Source organism: Ceratotherium simum, chromosome 24 (genome assembly GCF_057802395.1).
Source record: "Ceratotherium simum simum isolate JZ-2026a chromosome 24, ASM5780239v1, whole genome shotgun sequence".
Classification (NCBI taxonomy): domain Eukaryota; kingdom Metazoa; phylum Chordata; class Mammalia; order Perissodactyla; family Rhinocerotidae; genus Ceratotherium; species Ceratotherium simum.
This window is the reverse complement of record NC_141923.1, coordinates 43,572,752-43,593,757: the sequence shown is the minus strand read 5'-3', so window position 1 is coordinate 43,593,757 and position 21,006 is coordinate 43,572,752. Positions and strand designations below refer to the sequence as shown.

The window sequence follows — 21,006 nt, the reverse complement described above, 5'->3', positions numbered from 1 at the left end:
CTCGGCGTAGAACGACACCTCTCCCCAGAAGCGCTGACGGACCACCCCCCCGCCCCACCCCCGCCGGCCCAGGCACCGCCTGGGGGCGTGTCCTCCGGGAAGGACCCGGGCTCGGCTCCGCCCACTCGGGGCGCCCGGCGCGCCTGACCGTCTCGGACCTCCGCGCCCCCCTCCCCCGCCCCCGCACCCAGACCAGCGGCCGGCCGCGCCTCTTCCTCCCTAGTCCCGGAGACGGGACGCCCGCGAGGACTCGGGTGGACGCGAAGTGAGGCACAGCCTGGGACAGCCCGGGCCCGGCGAGCCGCGGCCACGCGAGGCCCCCGCCGTCGCCCCCGCCCGCGCCGCCACCGCCCGGCCGCGGGAGTCGAGGCCGGTGGGTGTCTGTGGCGGTGTCCGAGTCCCGCTCCCTACCGTCCTCTTTGCTACCATGCCGCTGTACGAGGGCCTGGGGAGCGGCGGCGAGAAGACGGCGGTCGTGATAGACCTGGGAGAGGCCTTCACCAAGTGAGTGGCTGCGGCGCCGGCCGCGGTCGTCCCGAGGGGAGGCCGGGTGGCCGAGCCCCACGCCCGGCCCGGGTCCTGGCAGCTCGCAGGGCAGCCCTTCTTTCGCCAGCACATCCGCAAACGATGGCCCTTATGATTTCCACCGTGGGCGAATGTGAATCCCGAGGATCCGGTGGGGCGGTCAGGTTCTGACTCCTAGAGAGGCCTACGAGGTTTGGGGAGAATCGCCTTCGCCGCCGCGTCAGGTCGTCACCCCAAACCGAACGGACCTTTTGGGGTCATCCATGCAGAGGATGACAGCGATGACCTAGACCCCGCTTACCCTGGGTTTGTCTTGTTAGGAGGGTAGCAACCGAACTGTAACGCTTGATGACGATCTCCATCATTAAACATTTATTGAATGGAGCTTCTGTTGGTGCTGGAAATCCAATTATGTTTTAGACAGGGCCATTGCTCCCCAAGAGTAGGAAGTCAGAATTAGGGAGACTGAACACATAAAGAGGTTAAACCTTATAGATAAGACTCTCGAGATCCTTTGTTAGCCCCCCCAAACTCTTAGATTAGGAAATTTAACATGTTTTAAAAGGCGTCTTGTAAACACTAGAGTAGTGGTTCACAACATTTGGATAGCATAGATCCCTTTGACGACCGAATGAAAACCACAAATACACAAACCTTAAAATATTTGCACACAATTTCAGGGGTTGGCAGATGATGACAGTGGTCCTTGGACTCCAGATTGAGAGCCTTTGTACTGAGCTCAAGAAAGAGGAAAATGACAGCCAGAATTGCATCTTATATTTATTTGAAATGGGGACATTTGAAAATCTTTATACCTCTCTGAACAGGGCCTAACATATAGTAGGTATTTAATAATTATTTGTTGAATAAGTGGTCAAAAGAGACTTTAAGAATTGGACCTCAGGTGCTCTAGAATTGGATTAAACGTAGTCTTTGTTTCATGACATTCTCGCACTGTTTTATGCAAGATCCTCCCTTATTTATATTTTCTTATTTATTTCTAAAGGTTTATTTTAATAGCATAAAAAAATACCTTAAGGTTGACACCCAAAGATAATTACTTTGGCTATATGTTGAGGAAATGAGAAGCAGAATGCTGTATACAGGAGGAGGATTATTGACAAAGACAACAGGAGGGTGATAAGATGAATTTATGAAGTAAAAGAAAGGAATTGAAGCCAACCAGCCGGTTGCATCCTGGAGAGTTTGAGGAGCACTGGTGCAAGTGAATGTGGGGACGTGACTGGGAGAAGATGGAGATTGCTATTTGGGAATAGGAGGAGAGCAGTACTTAAAACTAGACAGGACAAGAAGAGGTAATGTTAAGACTACACTTACACCGTGATCATTTTTAGCAAAGTTTTGTTTTACTAATGGGAAACAGAAATGGAAATACCTAAATACTCAAGAAAGGAAAATAGTTTTTAAAAAGGATTAAATATGCAGTTTTTAAAATGATAGCAATGAAGACTGTAATAATATGGGCAGAAGCTTATTGTACGAGTTCATGATGTATTAACAGTATGATTATAACTATATCAACTATGCATAGTTTAAAAAATAGACCGAAAGGAAATACATCAATGTGGAAGCTATTAATTTTAGAATGATGGAATTATGATGAATTCATATGAATTATGTAAATGAAGTCACATAATATAGCACAGATCCAGGATTGTAGAGATGTGTTGCCTGAAATTCAGGAAGAATTAAAAACTGAAAAAAAAGTAAATGATGCACTAAAATAATACACTGTTTTATTTCAGTATCATTAGTTGGAAATAATTTTATTTTTTACTTTTAATACACAATTATGAAGGATGGTATTAACTTTACCTTAGTTTTTTTGTCCCTTTGAATGCATCAGAGATGTCTCCAAATGTTTTTGTGACCCCTGCTTTGAAACAAATAGGGAGAAACTTGTTTCTGTGACACATATATAGGAAGAATGTGATAAGTTGAATGTTTCAATTTTCTGTTTATTTGCAGGTGTGGATTTGCTGGAGAAACTGGTCCAAGATGCATAATTCCTAGTGTGATAAAAAAAGCTGGCTTGCCTAAGGTATATTTTTTTTAATTAGCAAAATAAATGCTGTACTGTAAAATATTTTTAAATGTGACTTCAAATAAGATTGATTAGAACAGTGCTAAATATATAACTTCGGACTGTTCCAAGAAAAATTTTTTTAATCTTTATTTAGGTTTAATTTTGCATACCATAAAATTCACCTGTTTTAAATGTACAATTCCATGGTTTTTAGTAAATGTATCAAGTTATGCAACCATCACCACAGGCCAGTTTTAGAACATTTTTGTTATCCCAATAAGATCTCTAATGCCCATTTACAGTTAATCCCCATTCCTACCCCTAGCCCACCACTGATACTCTTTCTGTCTCTATAGATTTACCTTTCTGTACATTTTTTTTTTTTAAAGATTTTATTTATTTATTTTTTTCCCCCCAAAGCCCCAGTAGATAGTTGTGTGTCATAGCTGCACATCCTTCTAGTTGCTGTATGTGGGATGTGGCCTCAGCATGGCCGGAGAAGCAGCGCGTCGGTGCGAGCCCGGGATCCGAACCCGGGTCGCCAGCAGTGGAGCGCGCACACCCAACCACCAAGCCACGGGGCCGGCCCTATACATTTTATATAAATAGAATTATATACTATCAAGAGAAAGTTTTTAACCTTAGTAAAATATTTTTATGAGCCTTATAATGTAATATAATTACAGAATAATTTTATTCTTACCCTGTTCAAAATATAAGCCAGGTCTTCATTCCTTTATCTGTAATTCCAAAATCCGAAGAACAAATACAGATCTTTCTGCCATAACTTAATGTTTGCATTCTGAAAAACCTCCCTTTGATCACAAACAAAAACAGTTTTGTGGGGATAATAGGGTCGGGACAGACCGTGTGAAACCCATGTAACTTTATAATCAGAGCACTAGCAAAAGCAAAAATTGATACCTCAGTAAAAAATTGGAATAGCTTTGGCTTACAACAGAGTGTGGCTGGAGGCTCTCTTGGGGATATTAAAAATAAAATGAAATAATGGATTGAAAATGTTGGCCAGTAAGTTCTCAGACAACGCAGATGGAAGTGAGCTCTGAGCCAGTGGGGCTATTGTTAAGGTGGGACCAGGAGGAAACGCAGCCCAAAAAAGAGTCATTTAAGGGTCCTCTCTGGGAAAGGAGCTCCTGGTACAGAGGATCATTTAAACTTTTGACAAATAGATCTGAAAGGGTGCCTATCTGTGTGGCCACCGAGTTGATGACTTTCTTTTTCTTGGTGGAGGTTATAACTCTACTATCATAATTTCAGCTCCTCTTGCCTAATATGAACTACTAGAACTTTCACATTATACAGACATGATTTCCTTATTTAACAATCAAATATGAGCATATTTGGTTTTATAAAAGCACATGTTGTAGCTGAATAGACTAGTACATCAATTTATATTTGGTATTGAGATGCATCAGTAAGATCAACATATGAAATATGTTGATTTAGGGCCGGCCCGGTGGCGCAAGCAGTTAAGTGCGTGAGCTCCGCTGCGGCGGCCTGGGGTTCGCCGGTTGGGATCTTGGGTGCACACCAACGCATTGCTTGGCAAGCCATGCTGTGGTGGCGTCCCGTATAAAGTGGAGGAAGATGGGCACATATGTTAGCTCAGGGCCAGTCTTCCTCAGCGAAAAAGAAAAAAGAGGAGGATTGGCAGATGTTAGCACAGGGCTGATCTTCCTCACAAAAAAAAAAATGTTGATTCAGAAATCTTTTTAATTATGGTTGATTAGGGAAATTTTTACTGATTTCAAAATATTCTGGAAATCCTTGGACAAGCCAGAAATATAATAGATATTTGTGGTATGGTATTCAAAATGTGATGGAAGTCCCTGTCTACTCCTTTTTCATGTTCTTGTTTTAATAATTGGTGTTACTGTGTTACTAAATAGATTACTAGATAGATCGCTAACTGGACTTAGAACATTTATATTCTCGTTGGCACTTTTCTTAGTGCTTTCAGCTTTTATCTTTGTCTTGAAAAGACAAATATATGTAAAGATTAATCTATATTCAGCTATACGTAGTTTGGAACCTTCTTTAAGCTACATACAATCAAGAAATTAGCCAAGCTGATGATCTTTCCTTTAAAAGGGTAAATGAAGAGAGGTCTGCCAGTGATGCGTCAGAGCACTCACAGCTAAGGATCCTACCTTGTTATGCATTAGTGTTGACTTAGCACTCACGGTTTGGTAGTGTTTGCATATACTGCGTTAGTGCTAATGGTGTGTGTTTTCATTTTTGCCACACATATTTATGAGCTACCTACTTATTGCCTGGCACTGTATAAGTTGAAGGAGGATATATCATAAGCAAGCCAGAAACAGTTCTTGCCTCTTGGAGCTTGTAGTGTAGGGAAAGGTAGACATTTGACAAGTCATTGAGTGGGGATGTTACAAAAGGGAAAGGTCAGTGGCTTAGGAGTGACTAACAAGGACTAAACCAGGTCTGGAATATTTGAGGAAGCCTTTGATGCTTTTTAGTTAATGCTGATTTTTATCAGTCCTGCCAGAATGATGTCAGATGCAGGAAAAATGCAGATGAGCACAGCTCTTTACTTACTTACAGACACACACTCATCCCCACAAACCAAAAAAATTCCGTCATCTTGGACATGCCACTTCTTAAAGATTTCTAATTTAAGTGATTAATCTATATTTAATGTTTGCATTTATTCTCTATGCAAATTGCTTTTGCTTTGTTACCAGAAAATGCATTAGTAACATAAATAAGCATGTTTTAATTTGAGATTATTTTATTATGAATTAATAAATAATTTTAATTTTTATAGCCTATCAAAGTTGTTCAATATAATATCAATACAGAAGAATTGTATTCCTACCTAAAGGAATTCATCCACATACTGTATTTCAGGTAAGGTCCAGTTGTGTTTTTTTTTTCCCCCAGCTTTTCCTAATGCCAGTCATAGTGATATTTGGTTATATTACATTTAATGCAAAAAAAAGTTGACTTCCATTGCCATTTTTACCTTCTTATTTTCAACCTTTTCAAAAGTATATTTGAAGACTAGAAAACTGGAGAGCATAAGGAAATATTGACAACAAATGTCCATTAATAAAAGGGATTGGATAATTTAATTATTGTGCATCCATATAGTGGAATACTATACAGCCATTAGAAGAGTTCTATATATCTATATGTACTAATACAGAAAGGTGTCTTAGATACATTGATAATTGAAAAAAGCAAGTTATAGAATAACATCTATGGAATGAGTATTTCTGTTAAAAATAGATGCATATACACACACAATAATGAAAATATACAAACTACTGTAAGTGGTATTTTCTGGGTAGTAGAAATATAAAGTATTTGTACTTTCTAAGTTATAAACTTCTATAATATTTGGAGTTTTGTGAGCATATATTACTTTTGTAACCTAAAAAAAGAAAATATCTTTTTAATGACTCAAGTTAGTATTCATAGTAGGCTGTAGTTTTTGTTTTCTGAGATAAATGAGTTAATAGATGCAGAGTTCCTGACACAGTGAATGGCACGTAGTAAGAGGTCAGGAACATTATTATCTTTCCTGGGTAGTAAAATGAAGATGTCTCCTGTCATAAAGCATCTTAAGCTAAGGTAGTTCTGTTTCTCTATTCTTAAATTGCATTATGTACCAAAGTAAATAAAAACTTTTATTTACTTTTAAAAACAAAACTGTCACTTTTCAGGCATCTGTTGGTGAATCCCAGAGACCGCCGAGTTGTGGTTATTGAGTCAGTATTATGTCCTTCCCACTTCAGAGAGACACTCACTCGCGTTCTTTTCAAGTATTTTGAGGTACCTGTTTTTTATGTTGTTGTTGTTGTTGGTAGGTACTCAAAGCTTAAACTAAAAGATCCTCATTTTATTTCCTTCATTGTGTATTCTGTATACACATTGTGTATACTACACAATGCATTTGAGGAACCAAATGACAGAATAAACTGAAGCCTCTTCAAACTGACCATTTATTTTCTTTCTTTGTATGGTTATTTCATGCATTATTAGCTTTTCATCCAAAATTTAGATAATTGAAGATTTCTTTTTATTGATGTTTCTCTTATTTATTTTAATATAAGTTTTTCTGTTTTGGGACTTTTTTTCAGAATTAAAAGGTATATTGTGTGCTGTGGAGTTTATGATGTGTGTCTTCCAGGTCTTACTAGTTTCTATTGTTTAGTTATGCTGACTGTTCTAAATTCTTCACTTCTTTCATTTCAGGCTTTAAATTCCTATTAAATGGAATATTCAGATAATGTCTCCCTTAGAGTAAGTGGCAGTGCCAGGAATAACTCTTGTTTCAATTAGTAATATTACTTGTAGCTTTCATTGTATAGGAATCAATATTATTTTGAAGAACAAACTTATGACTCAAGATAATTACATTTCATAGTAGGCCAGAATCTTTATTACTTACATTTATTAAAATCTCTGCCTTAGGGCGTTAGGGTTTTTCAGCAAGGGAAACTAGAAGATTGTATAAAATGTGTACAGTGTATAAGAAATAAGCATATATAAGTGTATTTTTCATACATTCCACTGAACTCAAAATATATCAAAAATCACAATGTCATTATGAGATAAGGGCAGTTAAATTTCTAAGTTTTAGTTCAGTAAGAGAGGCCCAGAAACACAGGTTTCACACCCTCCTGTGCTGACTGATAGCATAGATTTGGGAATTTGCAATAGGAAGAGCACGAAACAAAACAAGAAGCCCCTTCAGCTCTTATCTAAATAAAACAGATAATCCTTTATCTTTCGCTTTTGTTACTGTCCTTATCTCATGTGACTAGAACACCTGCCATATCTACTTAGACAAGGGAAATCGTGCCGTTACTTTGTTTGCCATGTGGTTATGGTGGACTTTTTATTTTGATTGAATATTTATCTGATATTTGGCGTGTCACTAGATCTGGAAGATTCTCACTGAAAAATGTCACACAGAGCTAAGGATTTTTGTAGTTCTTCAGTGTAATTTTAACTGCTAAATTATAATGTTTTAAAATTAATTCATATTACAAACTTTGTGAATAAAGACAGTCAATTCTTTTTCGTATTTTCATTTTGATGATAAAAGCATCTCTTTATTTTTTAAATTTAGCATATTCCTCTGAATTTGTGTTTCTGGACCTCTTCTTTTATCCCTTTCAGTTTTTCCTCCAAAAGAGAGAACAAGAATTAATAAAAATGCTTCATAATTGTCAATTTGGAATCAAACAACTTAAAGAATGTAAAGAGTGTTATTTTTTATAGTATATTTTGATTATTGTGTAAATTCAAATAAATCAACAAACTAGTTCTTAATTTAGTGCCATAAAATGGTTGAATAGGTATCATAAACAACTATAATGTTCCTGTGAATTTTTTCAAATATGTTGGAAATGTAAGGGAAACAGCTTCAACAACTACTGACACTCATTCTGGTTTTGTTGTTGTTATTGTTGTTTTCTAGGTTCCATCTGTCTTGCTTGCTCCAAGTCATCTAATGGCTCTTCTGACGCTTGGAATAAACTCTGCCATGGTCCTAGATTGCGGATATAGGGAAAGCCTGGTGTTACCAGTATCTTTTTTGCCAACCAGCTAATTTTGCAGTTTTTACTCTGCTTTAAAATAATTAGACTTATTACAAATGGTTTTTATTGCATAAACTATTTTGGGTTACCATGTACAATTATGAATTACCATGTGGAAAAAAATTGATAGGATTGTGAGACTTAAATTTGCTTTTTGTAGAAATTATCATTATGACTTGGTCCCAGTATATACTCCAGGGATCAGACCTCATGAATATTATGTTCAGTTTTTAAGAGGAACGTCAGCTAATTAGGACACGTCCAAGAAGTTGACTCCAATAGTCAAGCTCTAAGAAAAGATTATACAAAGAGTAATCAGAGAAACTGAAATGAGAAAGTTAAATCAAGAAAAATGAGGGGCCAGCCCCATGGCTTAGCGGTTAAGTGCATGCACTCTGCTACTGGCAGCCCAGGTTCAGATCCGGGCGCCCACCGCCGCATCACTTGTCGGGCCATGCTGAGGCAGCGTCCCACATACAGCAACTAGAAGGATGTACAACTATGACATACAACTATCTACTGGGGGTTTGGGGAGAAAAAGGGAAAAAAAAAAGGGGAGGAAGATTGGCATTAGATATTAGTTCAGAGCCGGTCTTCCTCAGCAAAAAGAGCAGGATTGGCATGGATGTTAGCTCAGGGCTGATCTTCCTCACAAAAAAAAAAAAAAGAAAGAAAAGAAAAATGAAAACTTAATGTCAACATGAAATCTGCCTTCAAATAACTAAAGGGCTCCCTGTGGGAAAGTGAATACATCTTTTCCTATCTCCTGAGGCTCTCACATAGGCAGTATAGCATAGGGTTTTGGAATCAAATACACACATAAGTGTAAATCTCAGCTGTGTTTCTTACCAGTTGTATGATGTTGGTCAAGTAGCTTAATGTCCTTGGGTGTCAGTTTCCTCATCTGTAAAACGGGAATTATAATAATTCCACCTCATAGGGGTGTCATGTGACTTGAATGAGGTGATGTATATAAATTATTTAGCATAGGACCTGGCACGTGGTAACTTGCTCAGTAAGTGCTGTAGTTTTTATATCATTTGCCGGTGGGAAGAACTCCCTAGTCATTCAGGCTGTCCCAGAATGGAATTACTGACTAAAAACTGGTAGGTTCCTTGTCATTAGAAGCATTTAAGCAGAGTATAGGTAAAGGTCTCTTAGAAATGTTACAGTGTACATTGCTATATTGAAAAGGAGGTTGAAGTACATAAATGCAAGACTTGTGCAGTTTTGAGATCTACATGTGTATTTATTAGAAGAACTACTCATGGGAAGGAAATCAAGAATCATTAGCTCCTATAGAACTAAATTAGGCAATAGCTTTTTAAATGTAAAGTATTTTGTGTCTAAGTTCTCGTAACAACCCTTCAACATTAGTATTGTCCTCATTATATAAATGAGAAGACTAAAAGTTGGGGTAGGTAGTTGACCCAAGATCATATAAACCTATGGCCAAGATATAAACCCATGTTTGTCTCTAAAGCCAGTGCTCTTACCAATATATGTTTTTCCTTTTCGTAAATATTGTACTTAGAGAAGATCAGCAAAAACACTATATAAAATGAGGTAGCAAACCCACAGTACCATATTGTCCGCTATCCTCTCAGCTCTAATAGAAATACAATTTGAGACATATATATAATTTAAATTTTTCCTGAGCTACATTTTTAAAGGTACAAATGAGAAATGAAATTAATAGTATATTTTATTTAGCCTAATATATTCAAAATATTATCATTTCAATATACAATCAATATAAAAAATTATAATGAGATATTTTACAGGGTGTTTTTTTTTGTATTGAGTCTTCTAAATTTGATGTGGAGTTTATTGTTGCGGCATATCTCAATTCAGACTAGCCACATATCAAGTGCTCAACAGCCACATGTGGCCAGTGGCTACTTTATTGGACACCTCAGTTCTAACTAATGAATTCGGTGGGTGTATGCACGTGTTTAACGTTTTTCTTTGGAGAAGAATATGAAAAAAGACTCTTTGATTTTTCTGTAACTCTTTTAAAATAAGGAATAAGAATTTGCCACAAAAGCTGATTTAGAACAATACTGCAGAAGGTGAGGAAAATATCAAGGAAACCACATTTTATCTCCTAAAATAGTAATATCCTTAACTACCCTATAGATATATGAAGGAATCCCAGTACTAAATTGTTGGGGAGCACTCCCCCTAGGAGGAAAAGCTCTTCACAAGTAAGTTTCTTAGAATTTAGCACATTTGCTTCATCTCTGCCACAAACCAGATGCTCATTTTTTGACAGTGATCAGTAGAGGACTTGTAATATGGAAGTTTAATATTATTCATTCCATTCTCTATTAGCCTTGAGTGTATTTATCTTTTAAGGATACAACCACTTTTATTTAAAGCATCAGAATCTATTGTGTAGTTAAAAGTGTTAAGTAAGAAAAGGATATCAGTTCCAATATTTCAATTCCAATAACTTTTTTTTTTTATCTTCAGGGAGTTGGAAACTCAACTGTTGGAACAGTGTACTGTTGACACAGGTGCTGCTAAAGAACAGAGCCTTCCCTCTGTGATGGGTAAAATCGTTTTAACTATTTCAGAGTGGTTTACATTCCCTTTCCATTTTTCAACTTGTATTTTTTTACCCCATTGAATAGTTACTCTCTTTTCCCCCAAATCACTCTGATGACATTGCTCCAATTGTAAGGTCATTATTGTGCTCTTCATCACCAAATCCAGTAGTTTAATTTTAGTGACCCTTTTTGAACTTGTGACATGTACTCTTGATATTATCTCTTCCCTTGGCTTTCAGGACTGTCTTCTTTATGATGTTCTATTACTTCCCCAAGTATTTCTTCTTGGTTTCCTCTAGAAAATTTTATTTCTGAGTCTGCCTCAGAAAACGGGAGTTTTGGCAACAAAATCACTAACAGTGGTAACATGTTCAAACATCCGTCTTCCAAAGCTCCCTATATTGTATAGATTTCTCTGAATAGGTACTTTCTCACTCATTTTTTAAAATATCACCTTTACCATGAAGGAAAAACTTAAAAGTCTGTGTGATCCTTTTTAAAAATATGTATTAGATTAGCACATTACTGACAGTCGTTTATTATCACAGGAAAGGTAAGCAAACTTGAAACCTCACTTTTTGTTAAAAAAAAAAAAAACAACTCATGTGTAAGTCCTTCGTTTCTTCTGAGTAGTTTACCACAAGATAACCAGCTAATCCTTTTATGGTAGAAAAGATTTTCTTGGTCAATTCCTATCTAATGCCAACTGTTCTACTATATTTGTAAGGTCTTGTTTTTATCAAATTTCTAAGCATATGACATCTTGTAGCACTTTGTGCACACCTGGCTTCAAATTCTATGCTTTGGCTTGGCTTTGAATGATGGAAGTTTATTCCCTAAAAGCAAAATTAGTTTTTTTTGGCTTTAAAAAAATTATGGTGGGGCCAGCCTGGTGGCGTAGTGGTTAAGTTCGCACATTCCTCTCTGGCAGCCCAGGGTTTGCAGGTTCGGATCCTGGGCACGGACCTATGCACTGCTCATCAAGCCATGCTGTGGCAGGCATCCCACATATAAAATAGATGAAGATGGGCACAGATGTTAGCCCAGGGCCAATCTTCCTCCGCAAAAAGAGAAGGATTGGCTATGGATGTTAGCTCAGGGCTAATCTTCCTCACCAAAAAAAAAAAAAAATGTCATGGTACTTATATTTTTAAAAATTTTGCTGAAATGGAAAATGGAAATGTGAATGCAATTTAACAGACTGTTTCTGCTTATTATTAAAGTTCTATAGTTCTAAATAAAATTCCTGTTTTAGGTTCAATTCCAGAAGGTGTCTTAGAGGACATTAAAGGTAAATTAAGTTCCCACTGTTGCCTCTTTCGTCCTTAAGTATTAGTTTGGAAGGCATGTATTTCTAAATATTTATACATGTAAATAAAATTTTGATTTTTTTTTCATATTTATGGAAGCTTTTGGCATTAGTTATGATGTGTTATTGAAGAAACTTCTCAATTATAGATAGTGTATACAGGGTTACTAGGGAATTAGTAGTTTGCCCAGTATGAAATAACAGTTAAATTGCTTAAGAAAGCCACTGGTTTTATGTTGTATGGTGGTTTTTTTACTCATTTTTTTAATTACATTTTTATAAGGTCAGTCATTTTACTGACTTTGGAAATTCTACATTTGGGGCCAGAATATATTGGATTCACTTTAATAAGGTATATTACTTCTCCTTTGCTTTTTATGATAATGTTTAAATTGAGTTTTTTGGTATTTTGATTTACTAAAAGGAAAAGCATTAAAAATATAATTTAATGTTCTTCAGTACTGAGAGTGTCATGTAAAATTAATATTCTAGAATATTTAATAGAGAATTAGACAATAATGGAATCTGGAGATAATCTGATATAGTTGGGGCCCTGAAATATTAAACGATTTGTTCAGTGTCATACAATAGGTAGGGTTAGAGCTAGGGCTCCAAAATGGGTCTTGCTCTGCGTTACATTGCTTACTTATGTGGTGTAATTACCTAAAATCTCTTCAATTATTGTAAAAATTCAGTCATTTGTACATGCTTATTGCAGTAGCTCAGATGATACAGAAATATCTCAAGTGAAATGAATAGTTTCCCTTCCCTTCTCCCAGTCCTCTCCCCCATGAGATAATAATTGTTGATTGTTTAGAGTGTTTCTTTCCATATAGCTTCCAACTTGTGAAAAGATGTTTAACTTTCACATTAGTCAAGGGAAACACATCACAATGGCAAAAGTTTGAAAGTTAGACATCCAGTATTTGTGATATTGTGGGAAAATGAATATATATTATTATTGGTAAGGATTGAAAACTAACCTTTTTGGAAGGCAATCTGGCATATTTATGAAAATCAAGGGCCAGCCCCAGTGGCCTAGTGGTTAAGTTTGGCATGCTCTGCTTTGGCATCCCAGGTTCGGTTCCTGGGTGCAGACCTACACCACTCTGTTAGCAGTCATGCTGTGCTGTGGTCCACATACTAAAAAACAGAGAAAGATTGGCAAGGATGTTAGCTCAGGGCAAATCTTCCTCAGCAAAAAAAAAAAAAAAAAAGAAAAATCGCAAGTGTGTATCCCATCTAAACGGGGAATGTTGAATGAAATTTGGTAACTTCATAATAAGGAATACCATGTAGCTATTAAAAAGAAGGAGCTAGATGTATTGATTTGGAAGGATGTCCATAATACGTAAAAGGAAAAAGCATGTTGCTGAATAATATGTATGGTAGGAACCCAATTCTATTAAAACAGATATGCAACACATGCTCATTACATTAGTTATGTAGTGTAATTACATAAATTTTTTTCAATTGTTTTAAAATTCTTAAGTGTAATTTATCTGTTCTTGGATTTTTAATTCAGTGAATTTGGTTTCTTTAAAGAAGGGCACCTTCCTCTGCCAAGTATATAAGATCTTGAGGGCTAGATATTTACCTTGCTTAAATAGTTATGAGAACTTGAATAAATTATAAAATACATAAGTAACTTGAGCACCTAGCTTACTATCTAGCATATTAACATATTGTAGATTCTTAACAAATATATTTTGAGTTAGTGAATGAAAAGAATTTTATATAATATATAAATATATATTTAACATGTTTTACAAGTAATAACCAAGTCATTAGATTTCTTGCATTTGACATCAATTTTGTCTCTAAAAGAATTTTTATTGTTTACCTATTTCTGAAAATAATTTGAAGCAGCTTATTGTAATAAGTACTTTGCAACAGAAATAATCTTTAAAAGAATAAATATTCAAAGTCCAAAAAAAAAAGATAATTTAGTAGAAGGAAAGTGGTGTTGCAGTGTGCCAAGAGGGAAAAAATAATCATGCCAAAAAACCCTAAACTAAGGAGTGTTACTGCAACTAAGAGCAAAATTTAGCTTTGTCTTCTGACCAACCAAGATTTTAAAAAATCAGATAAATAGATACCTAAGATTAGATATAGAGATGTGTCAGTCTGGTTCAGACAACCATGCTGTTCAATTAGAATAGCTACATTTTCATGATGCTAAAATTTATTTTTATTACGGTGCTCTTAATACAAGAAATATCAAAAAACATAATAGTTTCCTCAAAGGTGTTTTTTTTTAAAAATGTGGTTTTGTGGAAGATGAATACACAATGTGACTTATGACTCCTTAGTGAATGAAAAAGTTTTTTTATTTGTGAATAAATTGTCATAAGCTAAATAAAGACAGGATTAGTTTATAAAATCTGAAGGAATGGATGATTAGCATGTCCACTTGAATAGAATTGTTTAACTGGGACGTAGAGTTGACTCAATCACAAACCATAACAAAATCTCCTTTTCTTTCTTTTCAGTGCGCACTTGCTTTGTAAGTGATCTGAAGCGTGGACTGAAAATCCAAGCAGCGAAATTTAATATTGATGGGAATACTGAGGCAAGTTAAAAATAAATGTATGTTCTTTGTTCAGAGGTTATAACCTGTATTCTTATGCTGATGATGTTTATATTTCAGCGTCCCTCAGCACCCCCAAATGTTGACTACCCATTAGATGGAGAGAAGATTTTACATGTCCTTGGATCAATCAGGTTAGACCTTAATTTTTATGAGCAAAATAATGAACTAAAATAAATTTTTGTCCTTCAAAAATATTTATGTAAGCCTTTAGTATTGCTGATTCAATATTTATGTGTTTTTTGTTAAGCTTCATCATTCATGATTAGTTTTATTATTCAGCTTTTTAATTTTTTAAAACTTTAAAAAACATTCTTTCCTGTTCATCAGAGTAATTCAGAATTAATTTAATTAATGGAACTAACCATTCTTTGAGGTGGAGATTAAAGTATGATACTTTAAAACAGGGTTCAGGGCCGGCCCCGTGGCTTAGCAGTTAAGTGCGCGTGTGGCGGCCCGGGTTCGGATCTCGGGCGCACACTGACGCACTGCTTCTCCGGCCGTGCTGAGGCCGCATCCCACATAGAGCAGCTAGAAGGATGTGCAACTATCTACTGGGGCTTTGGGGGAAAAAAAGGAGGAGGATTGGCAATAGATGTTAGCTCAGAGCCGGTCTTCCTCAGCAAAAAGAGAGGAGGATTAGCATGAATCTTAGCTCAGGGCTGATCTTCCTCACACACAAAAAAATAAAAATAAAAAAATAAACAAACAAAAAAAATAAAACAGGTTCAGCAAACATTTCCTGTAAAGGGCCAAATGGTAAATAACTTAGACTTTGTGGGCCCTTTGGTCTTCCTTGCAGCTACTCCCCTCTACAGTTGGAGTACAAAATCAACCATAGACAGTATGTAAATGAATGAGCATGGCTGTGTTCCAATAAAACTTTATTTGCAAAAACAGATACTGGGCTGGATTTGGCTTGCAGGCATTAGTTTGCTGACTCCTGCTTTAAAACATCTTGTTAGAATGCATTCTTCCAAATATACTAAATCTTTAGGACCAGTTGGTAATTCACCTTTTTATTATTCATTAGATTATTGTGTCTGAAGATGTCATGTAAGTTGTTGTTGAGGACTTATGTAATTATATTGGTAACAATATAAATTTTGTTTATACCCAAGCTTTATAAAATTTGTATTATAAAAGTTTCATCTGTAAAATATTAGATCAGAAGATGCACAGAAAAGAATTATTATGTAAATATTGAAGATCCTGTTAGATTTTGAGATAATTAATATAGGTTGAGATATTAAAAGAATGAACATAAATATACAGATGTTAGAGATGGTAGGTTGGGGGACAAAAAGTGAGAATGTAACACTTTTTGGTAGTAACTTTTTATCATTTTACCTCTTATGTAAGTTACATTCATTAAATTACTATCTTAAATTTTCTCCTGATTACTTAATGAAGCCCAGAATAAGAGAAGAAAATAAGTGTTTAAGGAAATTCAACTAATATAGAGCTTTTTGGTTACATAATAGTAGGAAAATATATTGGGAATAAAAAAGCCACTTTATCTCACATTCCAAACCCAATTAATTTACAGTTGTTTGCTAACATGTTTTTCCTACCAAAAAATCCAGTTGCTTTGAAACCTTCTAAATAGATACAGTCCAGACCAGTAGTTCGTTGGTAAGTCAGAAGGGTCATTTTAAAGTAAAGGACCATCATAAAAAATCATATACTAAACAGTTTATTTTAACTTAGAATTTATAATAAGTATTTATTTGCCAAACTTTTTTCCAAGACCTTTTCTTTGAGGATAAGTCTGCTTCTAGAGTTCTGAATTAAATTTACTTATACCAATAATTCATGAGTTATGATTTCCAGGGTTTTTTTTAAGTACAGTGAGAAAAAGTTATTTGTGAATCAGTCTTGGTACAGAATCCTTCTACGTATTTTATTCTAGACTTTTATAGTAGTTACCTATATTAAAAAGATTTTAAAAATTGTTATCTTTCCAGAGCATCCAACATAGTTCACATAGGAAAAAAAACTACTATTTTCTATCCTAATATTTTGTTGGTTAAGTAGTAATTGTTAAAGTATGTAATTTCAATATCAAATCAACTGACAAAAAAAGATTTGGAAAAAGAAAACTGCTGTTTTGTGAGCATTCAACTCAGCTGGTAGCAGCAGAAGTGTACAGGCATATCAGTAAGGGGCTGCCTAGCCGTGAGTGTTCAACATTCTGCAGGCCTCAGTCCACTTTTCTGATGAGATGAAGCGAGTTAGCAAGTAGGTTGAGTCTCATGAAGAGAATATTATATTTTGAAAAAGATTCAAAAAAGCTTTCAAATAGTATGCATAGTATGATCCCAATTTTATTTTTAAAAATTAGTGTCCATATATGCATATGTATAGTTTTTTGTGTTATATTGGTTAGGATTCAGTTTGGCCGTCAGTTATACAAACCTGAAAATAGTGGTTTCAGCAAGATAGCCATTTCTCATTTAAAAGAAGTTCAGAGGTAGGTAGTCCAGGGATGGTATGACATCTCCTATCAGGGACCCAGACATCCTGCCATCTGTCGTCTTTGGGGTGTAGCCCTTGTCCTTGAGGTCCAGGGCTCAGGTCACAGCTGGAGTTAGAGCTACCACATCTGTGTTTTAAGCCAGCAGTCCTAGAAAAGGAAAGAAACAAGTGCTTCCTCTCCTTTTTAAGGAAACTTTCTACAAGTCCCACATACCACTTCTGCCTCCATCTCATTGTCGGGTTCTTAGCTACATCTAGCTGCAAGGGAGGCTAGTAGGTACAGTCTTTCAAGCATTGTATTGGACTTAAAAATGGAGTTGTTATCTTTTTTTATTTTCAAATAATTGTAGATTCACAGAAGATTGCAGAGATAAATATAGAGAGGTCCCACATACTGTTCACTCAATTTCTCCCGGTGATTACATCTTATGTAACTATAGTACAAAATCAAAACCAGTAAATTGGCATTGGTGTGATGTGTATGTATAATTCTGTGTAATTTTATCACACAGATTTCTGTAATCACCACCACAATGAAGATACAGAACTATTCCATTGCCACAAAGATCTTCCTTGTGCTACCGCAAAAGAGGATTAATCTGAGAATGAATAGGAAAACGGATATTTTATTAGGCAACTAGCAATCCTTGCCATGTATTACTTTTAAAAACAAAGAAATGCTTGTATCACTACTGATCCTCTTGTTGAGTCTTACTAATTTTTACAGAATTCTGCTCCTTTTCCATTATTAGATTTAAGGAGGTATAACTGGACAAAACATGTGTAAATCTATACATAATACTAGGTGTAGCTAATACTCAGGGAGTGCCTCCTTTGTGCCAGGCACCATCCTGTCAACTCGTTGAGTCCTCACCTCAGCACCTATGAGACAGGTACTGCTGTTCTCCTCATTTACAAACACAAACGCCTTATGTTTTAATGATTATTCTACATTAACATAGTGCTGGTACTTAAACATATGTCAGTAGAACTAATGGTATATTCTGTATCATATTATGTGATGCCAACAAAGCACTCTTTGTTTTTAATCTTATTAGAGATTCAGTTGTGGAAATTCTTTTTGAACAAGATAACGAAGAGAAATCAGTTGCCACTTTAATATTGGATTCCCTTATGCAGGTATTTTTATTTTGTAAAGAGTTTCAATTTATGACTACAGCCCTTTAGAGAAAATTTTTGTGTTATTTTCTGTATTTTTATTTTAGCCACTGAGTTTTACTTTGACACTGAGATATGGTACCTACATTTCAGACCCAGCAATGAGATATGGTACCTACATTTCAGACCCAGCAATATTAAGTGCTGTGGACACATCATGCATTTTTTCCACAGCAACAATACCAGATTTTTATTTAGTGTGGCTTGTAGTTTCTTCAAATGCAGGTCTGTGTAGTATTGTATTTTAAATTCCACAGGGTGTATAATATGTCCCTTTTGTTTAATGACTGTGGAATCACAGAACTCCACACGAAATGACATCGCTTTGGAAGATATTGTCTACCTTTTGGGCTCCATTCAGGGACTTTGATGAAAAACATTAACATCAGTGATGGACTTTAACATTCCTAATTCTTAGAGAGAACTGATGTGGAAACATAATTTTTCTAAGAATGTTGTCTTCCCACTCGACAGCTGGCTCCGGATATAATACTATGAAGATAGCACCTTAGAAAAATTAAGTTTCCACATACTTTTCTTACTAAAAAAGAAACAAAAAGTTATTTCTTGTCATCTTCTTTGCTCAACTCAGTCATTCTACTCTGAAAATGAGAATACTCACTTATTACTACCATATGCCCTGTAGAATTTAAAATTCTGTACTATTAGATTTTAAAATCTTTAAAGTTCTATATAAGTATATGACAATATTATCATGGTGGTTGTATTTGCTACATGAAAAACTCCCTTGTGAAAGGAATCTTGCTGTGGCCCTTTTGTTAATGCAAGTGATCGCCTGTTTAGTTTGCAATACATAATCTGTATTTTTTTTTAAATCCAGTCAAGCATTATTTACACAGTTAAGGCTAAATCCCTTTTTTCTTTCTCTTTAATAACAGTGCCCAATAGACACCAGGAAGCAACTGGCAGAGAATTTGGTAGTCATAGGTGGCACGTCTATGCTGCCAGGATTTCTCCACAGATTGCTTGCAGAAATAAGGTATTTGATAGAAAAACCAAAATATAAAAAAGCACTTGGCGCCAAGACATTCCGAATTCATACTCCACCTGCAAAGGCTAATTGTGTGGCCTGGTTGGGAGGTAAGAATTTCATTTTTAAAATGTTATGATTATATAGTGATTTGTTCCTGACTGGCATTACTAATTGGATATATTAGAATAGATGAATCAGTGTTCAAGATTGCCCACTTAATAAACTAATGGAACTATTAAATAATTTTCTTTGAACATTGACTTTTCCTTAAATTATTAATTTTCAGAATTATATACCTATTTCTCATGGTATTTGCATTTTGCTTTTTTTAAGTAAACTTCTTCATCCAATTAAAGTCGTCCCTCATAATAGTGATAGCTATGCATTTATTCCAGTCATGCCACCATTGCTCAAAACATTGGTTTAATTCCTTCCAAAGCTAATTTGTGAGGCCATATGAAAATTGATTTATTTTATAATTACACTTTATTTTGTGACTGAGTTCGACTGTTTTAGGAAACGATAGTTTCATTGAAATAGAGAAATAGCCTAATGAAGAGATGACTTTGAAGAGAAAAACACTCATGGATGTATATCTTTGTGTATGTTCTAATATGTGTTTTATGATGCAGTTACAGCTCATAGGTATCAGGATCCTTTAGAGAGAAACACAAAGTATTGAGATTTTTAAATGGATTTTTTTTTTTGTAAAGTAGAATTTGGTCAAAATGTAATTTTGATCTTGGATAAGTGGATTTAGTTAATAAATTATTTTTCAGAGATTGCCTTGTGAGTGTTTATAAGGTCTTCAGCATAGACTCTTAGGGCATTATAATGATGCTGACTGGGTTTGCAGTGCCGTTTCATTCAGTGACATATAATCTTAGAGTTGTAGCAGAGAAAACTAAGGATATTATTTATTGTATTTATACAGAGTTGAAAATACTTTCCACCCCATTTGACCTCACCTGCTTTTAGACACAGTAATACTTATCATTTTCACTATAATCTGCTATAGGCCATTTAGTTACTTTTGACATGGGAGTTATGTCTTCCTCTATTATTCAATGTATATGATATAGAACAGCTTAATGAATTAATTTGAAGAGGGTGACTATGTATTGCTGAATTTTGCCTGTTTTCTCTTCTAATATAATGAAATGGATGTATGTGTACATACAATTCTCTGGTAAAAATTTTCCTCTTGGTTATAAAAATGTTTTTACCACACAGGGGCTGTTTTTGGAGCACTGCAAGACATCCTTGGGAGCCGTTCAGTCTCAAAGGAATATTATAATCAGACAGGCCGTATACCTGATTGGTGTTCTCTTAATAATCCACCTTTGGAAATGATGTTTGATGTCGGAAAAGCTCAACCGCCTCTGATGAAGAGAGCATTTTCCACTGAGAAATAAAAGTTTGATTAAAATTCAACTTTGCCTCATTTCAGATATCTAAGCGATTACAAGCAAATTGTACAAAGGATGCTGTTAGAGATGACTTCTGTAGAAGTGAAAGCATTTCTGTAATTACTCTTCACATTAATATTTAATTCTTTTGACTTTTGCTTTTCTTGGGTAGTAAAATGGTAGCTCATGCTTATGAAATTTGTTGTGTTTATATCAATAAAATATAGTAAAGCAGTTTAATTTTGGAAGTTTCTTACATAGTTCATTTTTCAAAAAGGATAATAACGTCGTCCCTCCACAATTCACAGAATCTGTCCTGGGCATTGGAG

At 35.6% G+C, this 21,006-nt stretch overlaps 1 protein-coding gene across 2 annotated transcripts; it reads left to right on the top strand.

The window, feature by feature from the left end:
- The first annotated feature begins 304 nt into the window (after window positions 1–304).
- On the top strand, window positions 305–20,917 carry ACTR10 (actin related protein 10). Of its 2 annotated transcripts, XM_004426195.3 has the most exons (13): window positions 311–504; window positions 2,515–2,587; window positions 5,382–5,464; window positions 6,283–6,391; window positions 8,046–8,153; window positions 10,306–10,373; window positions 10,642–10,721; window positions 11,974–12,009; window positions 14,520–14,599; window positions 14,678–14,751; window positions 18,154–18,235; window positions 19,174–19,375; window positions 20,502–20,917. In XM_004426195.3, exons 1-13 carry the CDS (start codon window positions 428–430, stop codon window positions 20,681–20,683), a joined length of 1,254 nt encoding a protein of 417 aa, XP_004426252.1. In that variant the 5' UTR covers window positions 311–427; the 3' UTR covers window positions 20,684–20,917. The 2 variants fall into 2 exon arrangements, with proteins under 2 accessions (XP_087304574.1, XP_004426252.1); XM_087448448.1 differs by lacking the exon at window positions 11,974–12,009 and having other exon boundaries at window positions 305–504.
- The last annotated feature ends 89 nt before the right edge of the window (window positions 20,918–21,006 follow it).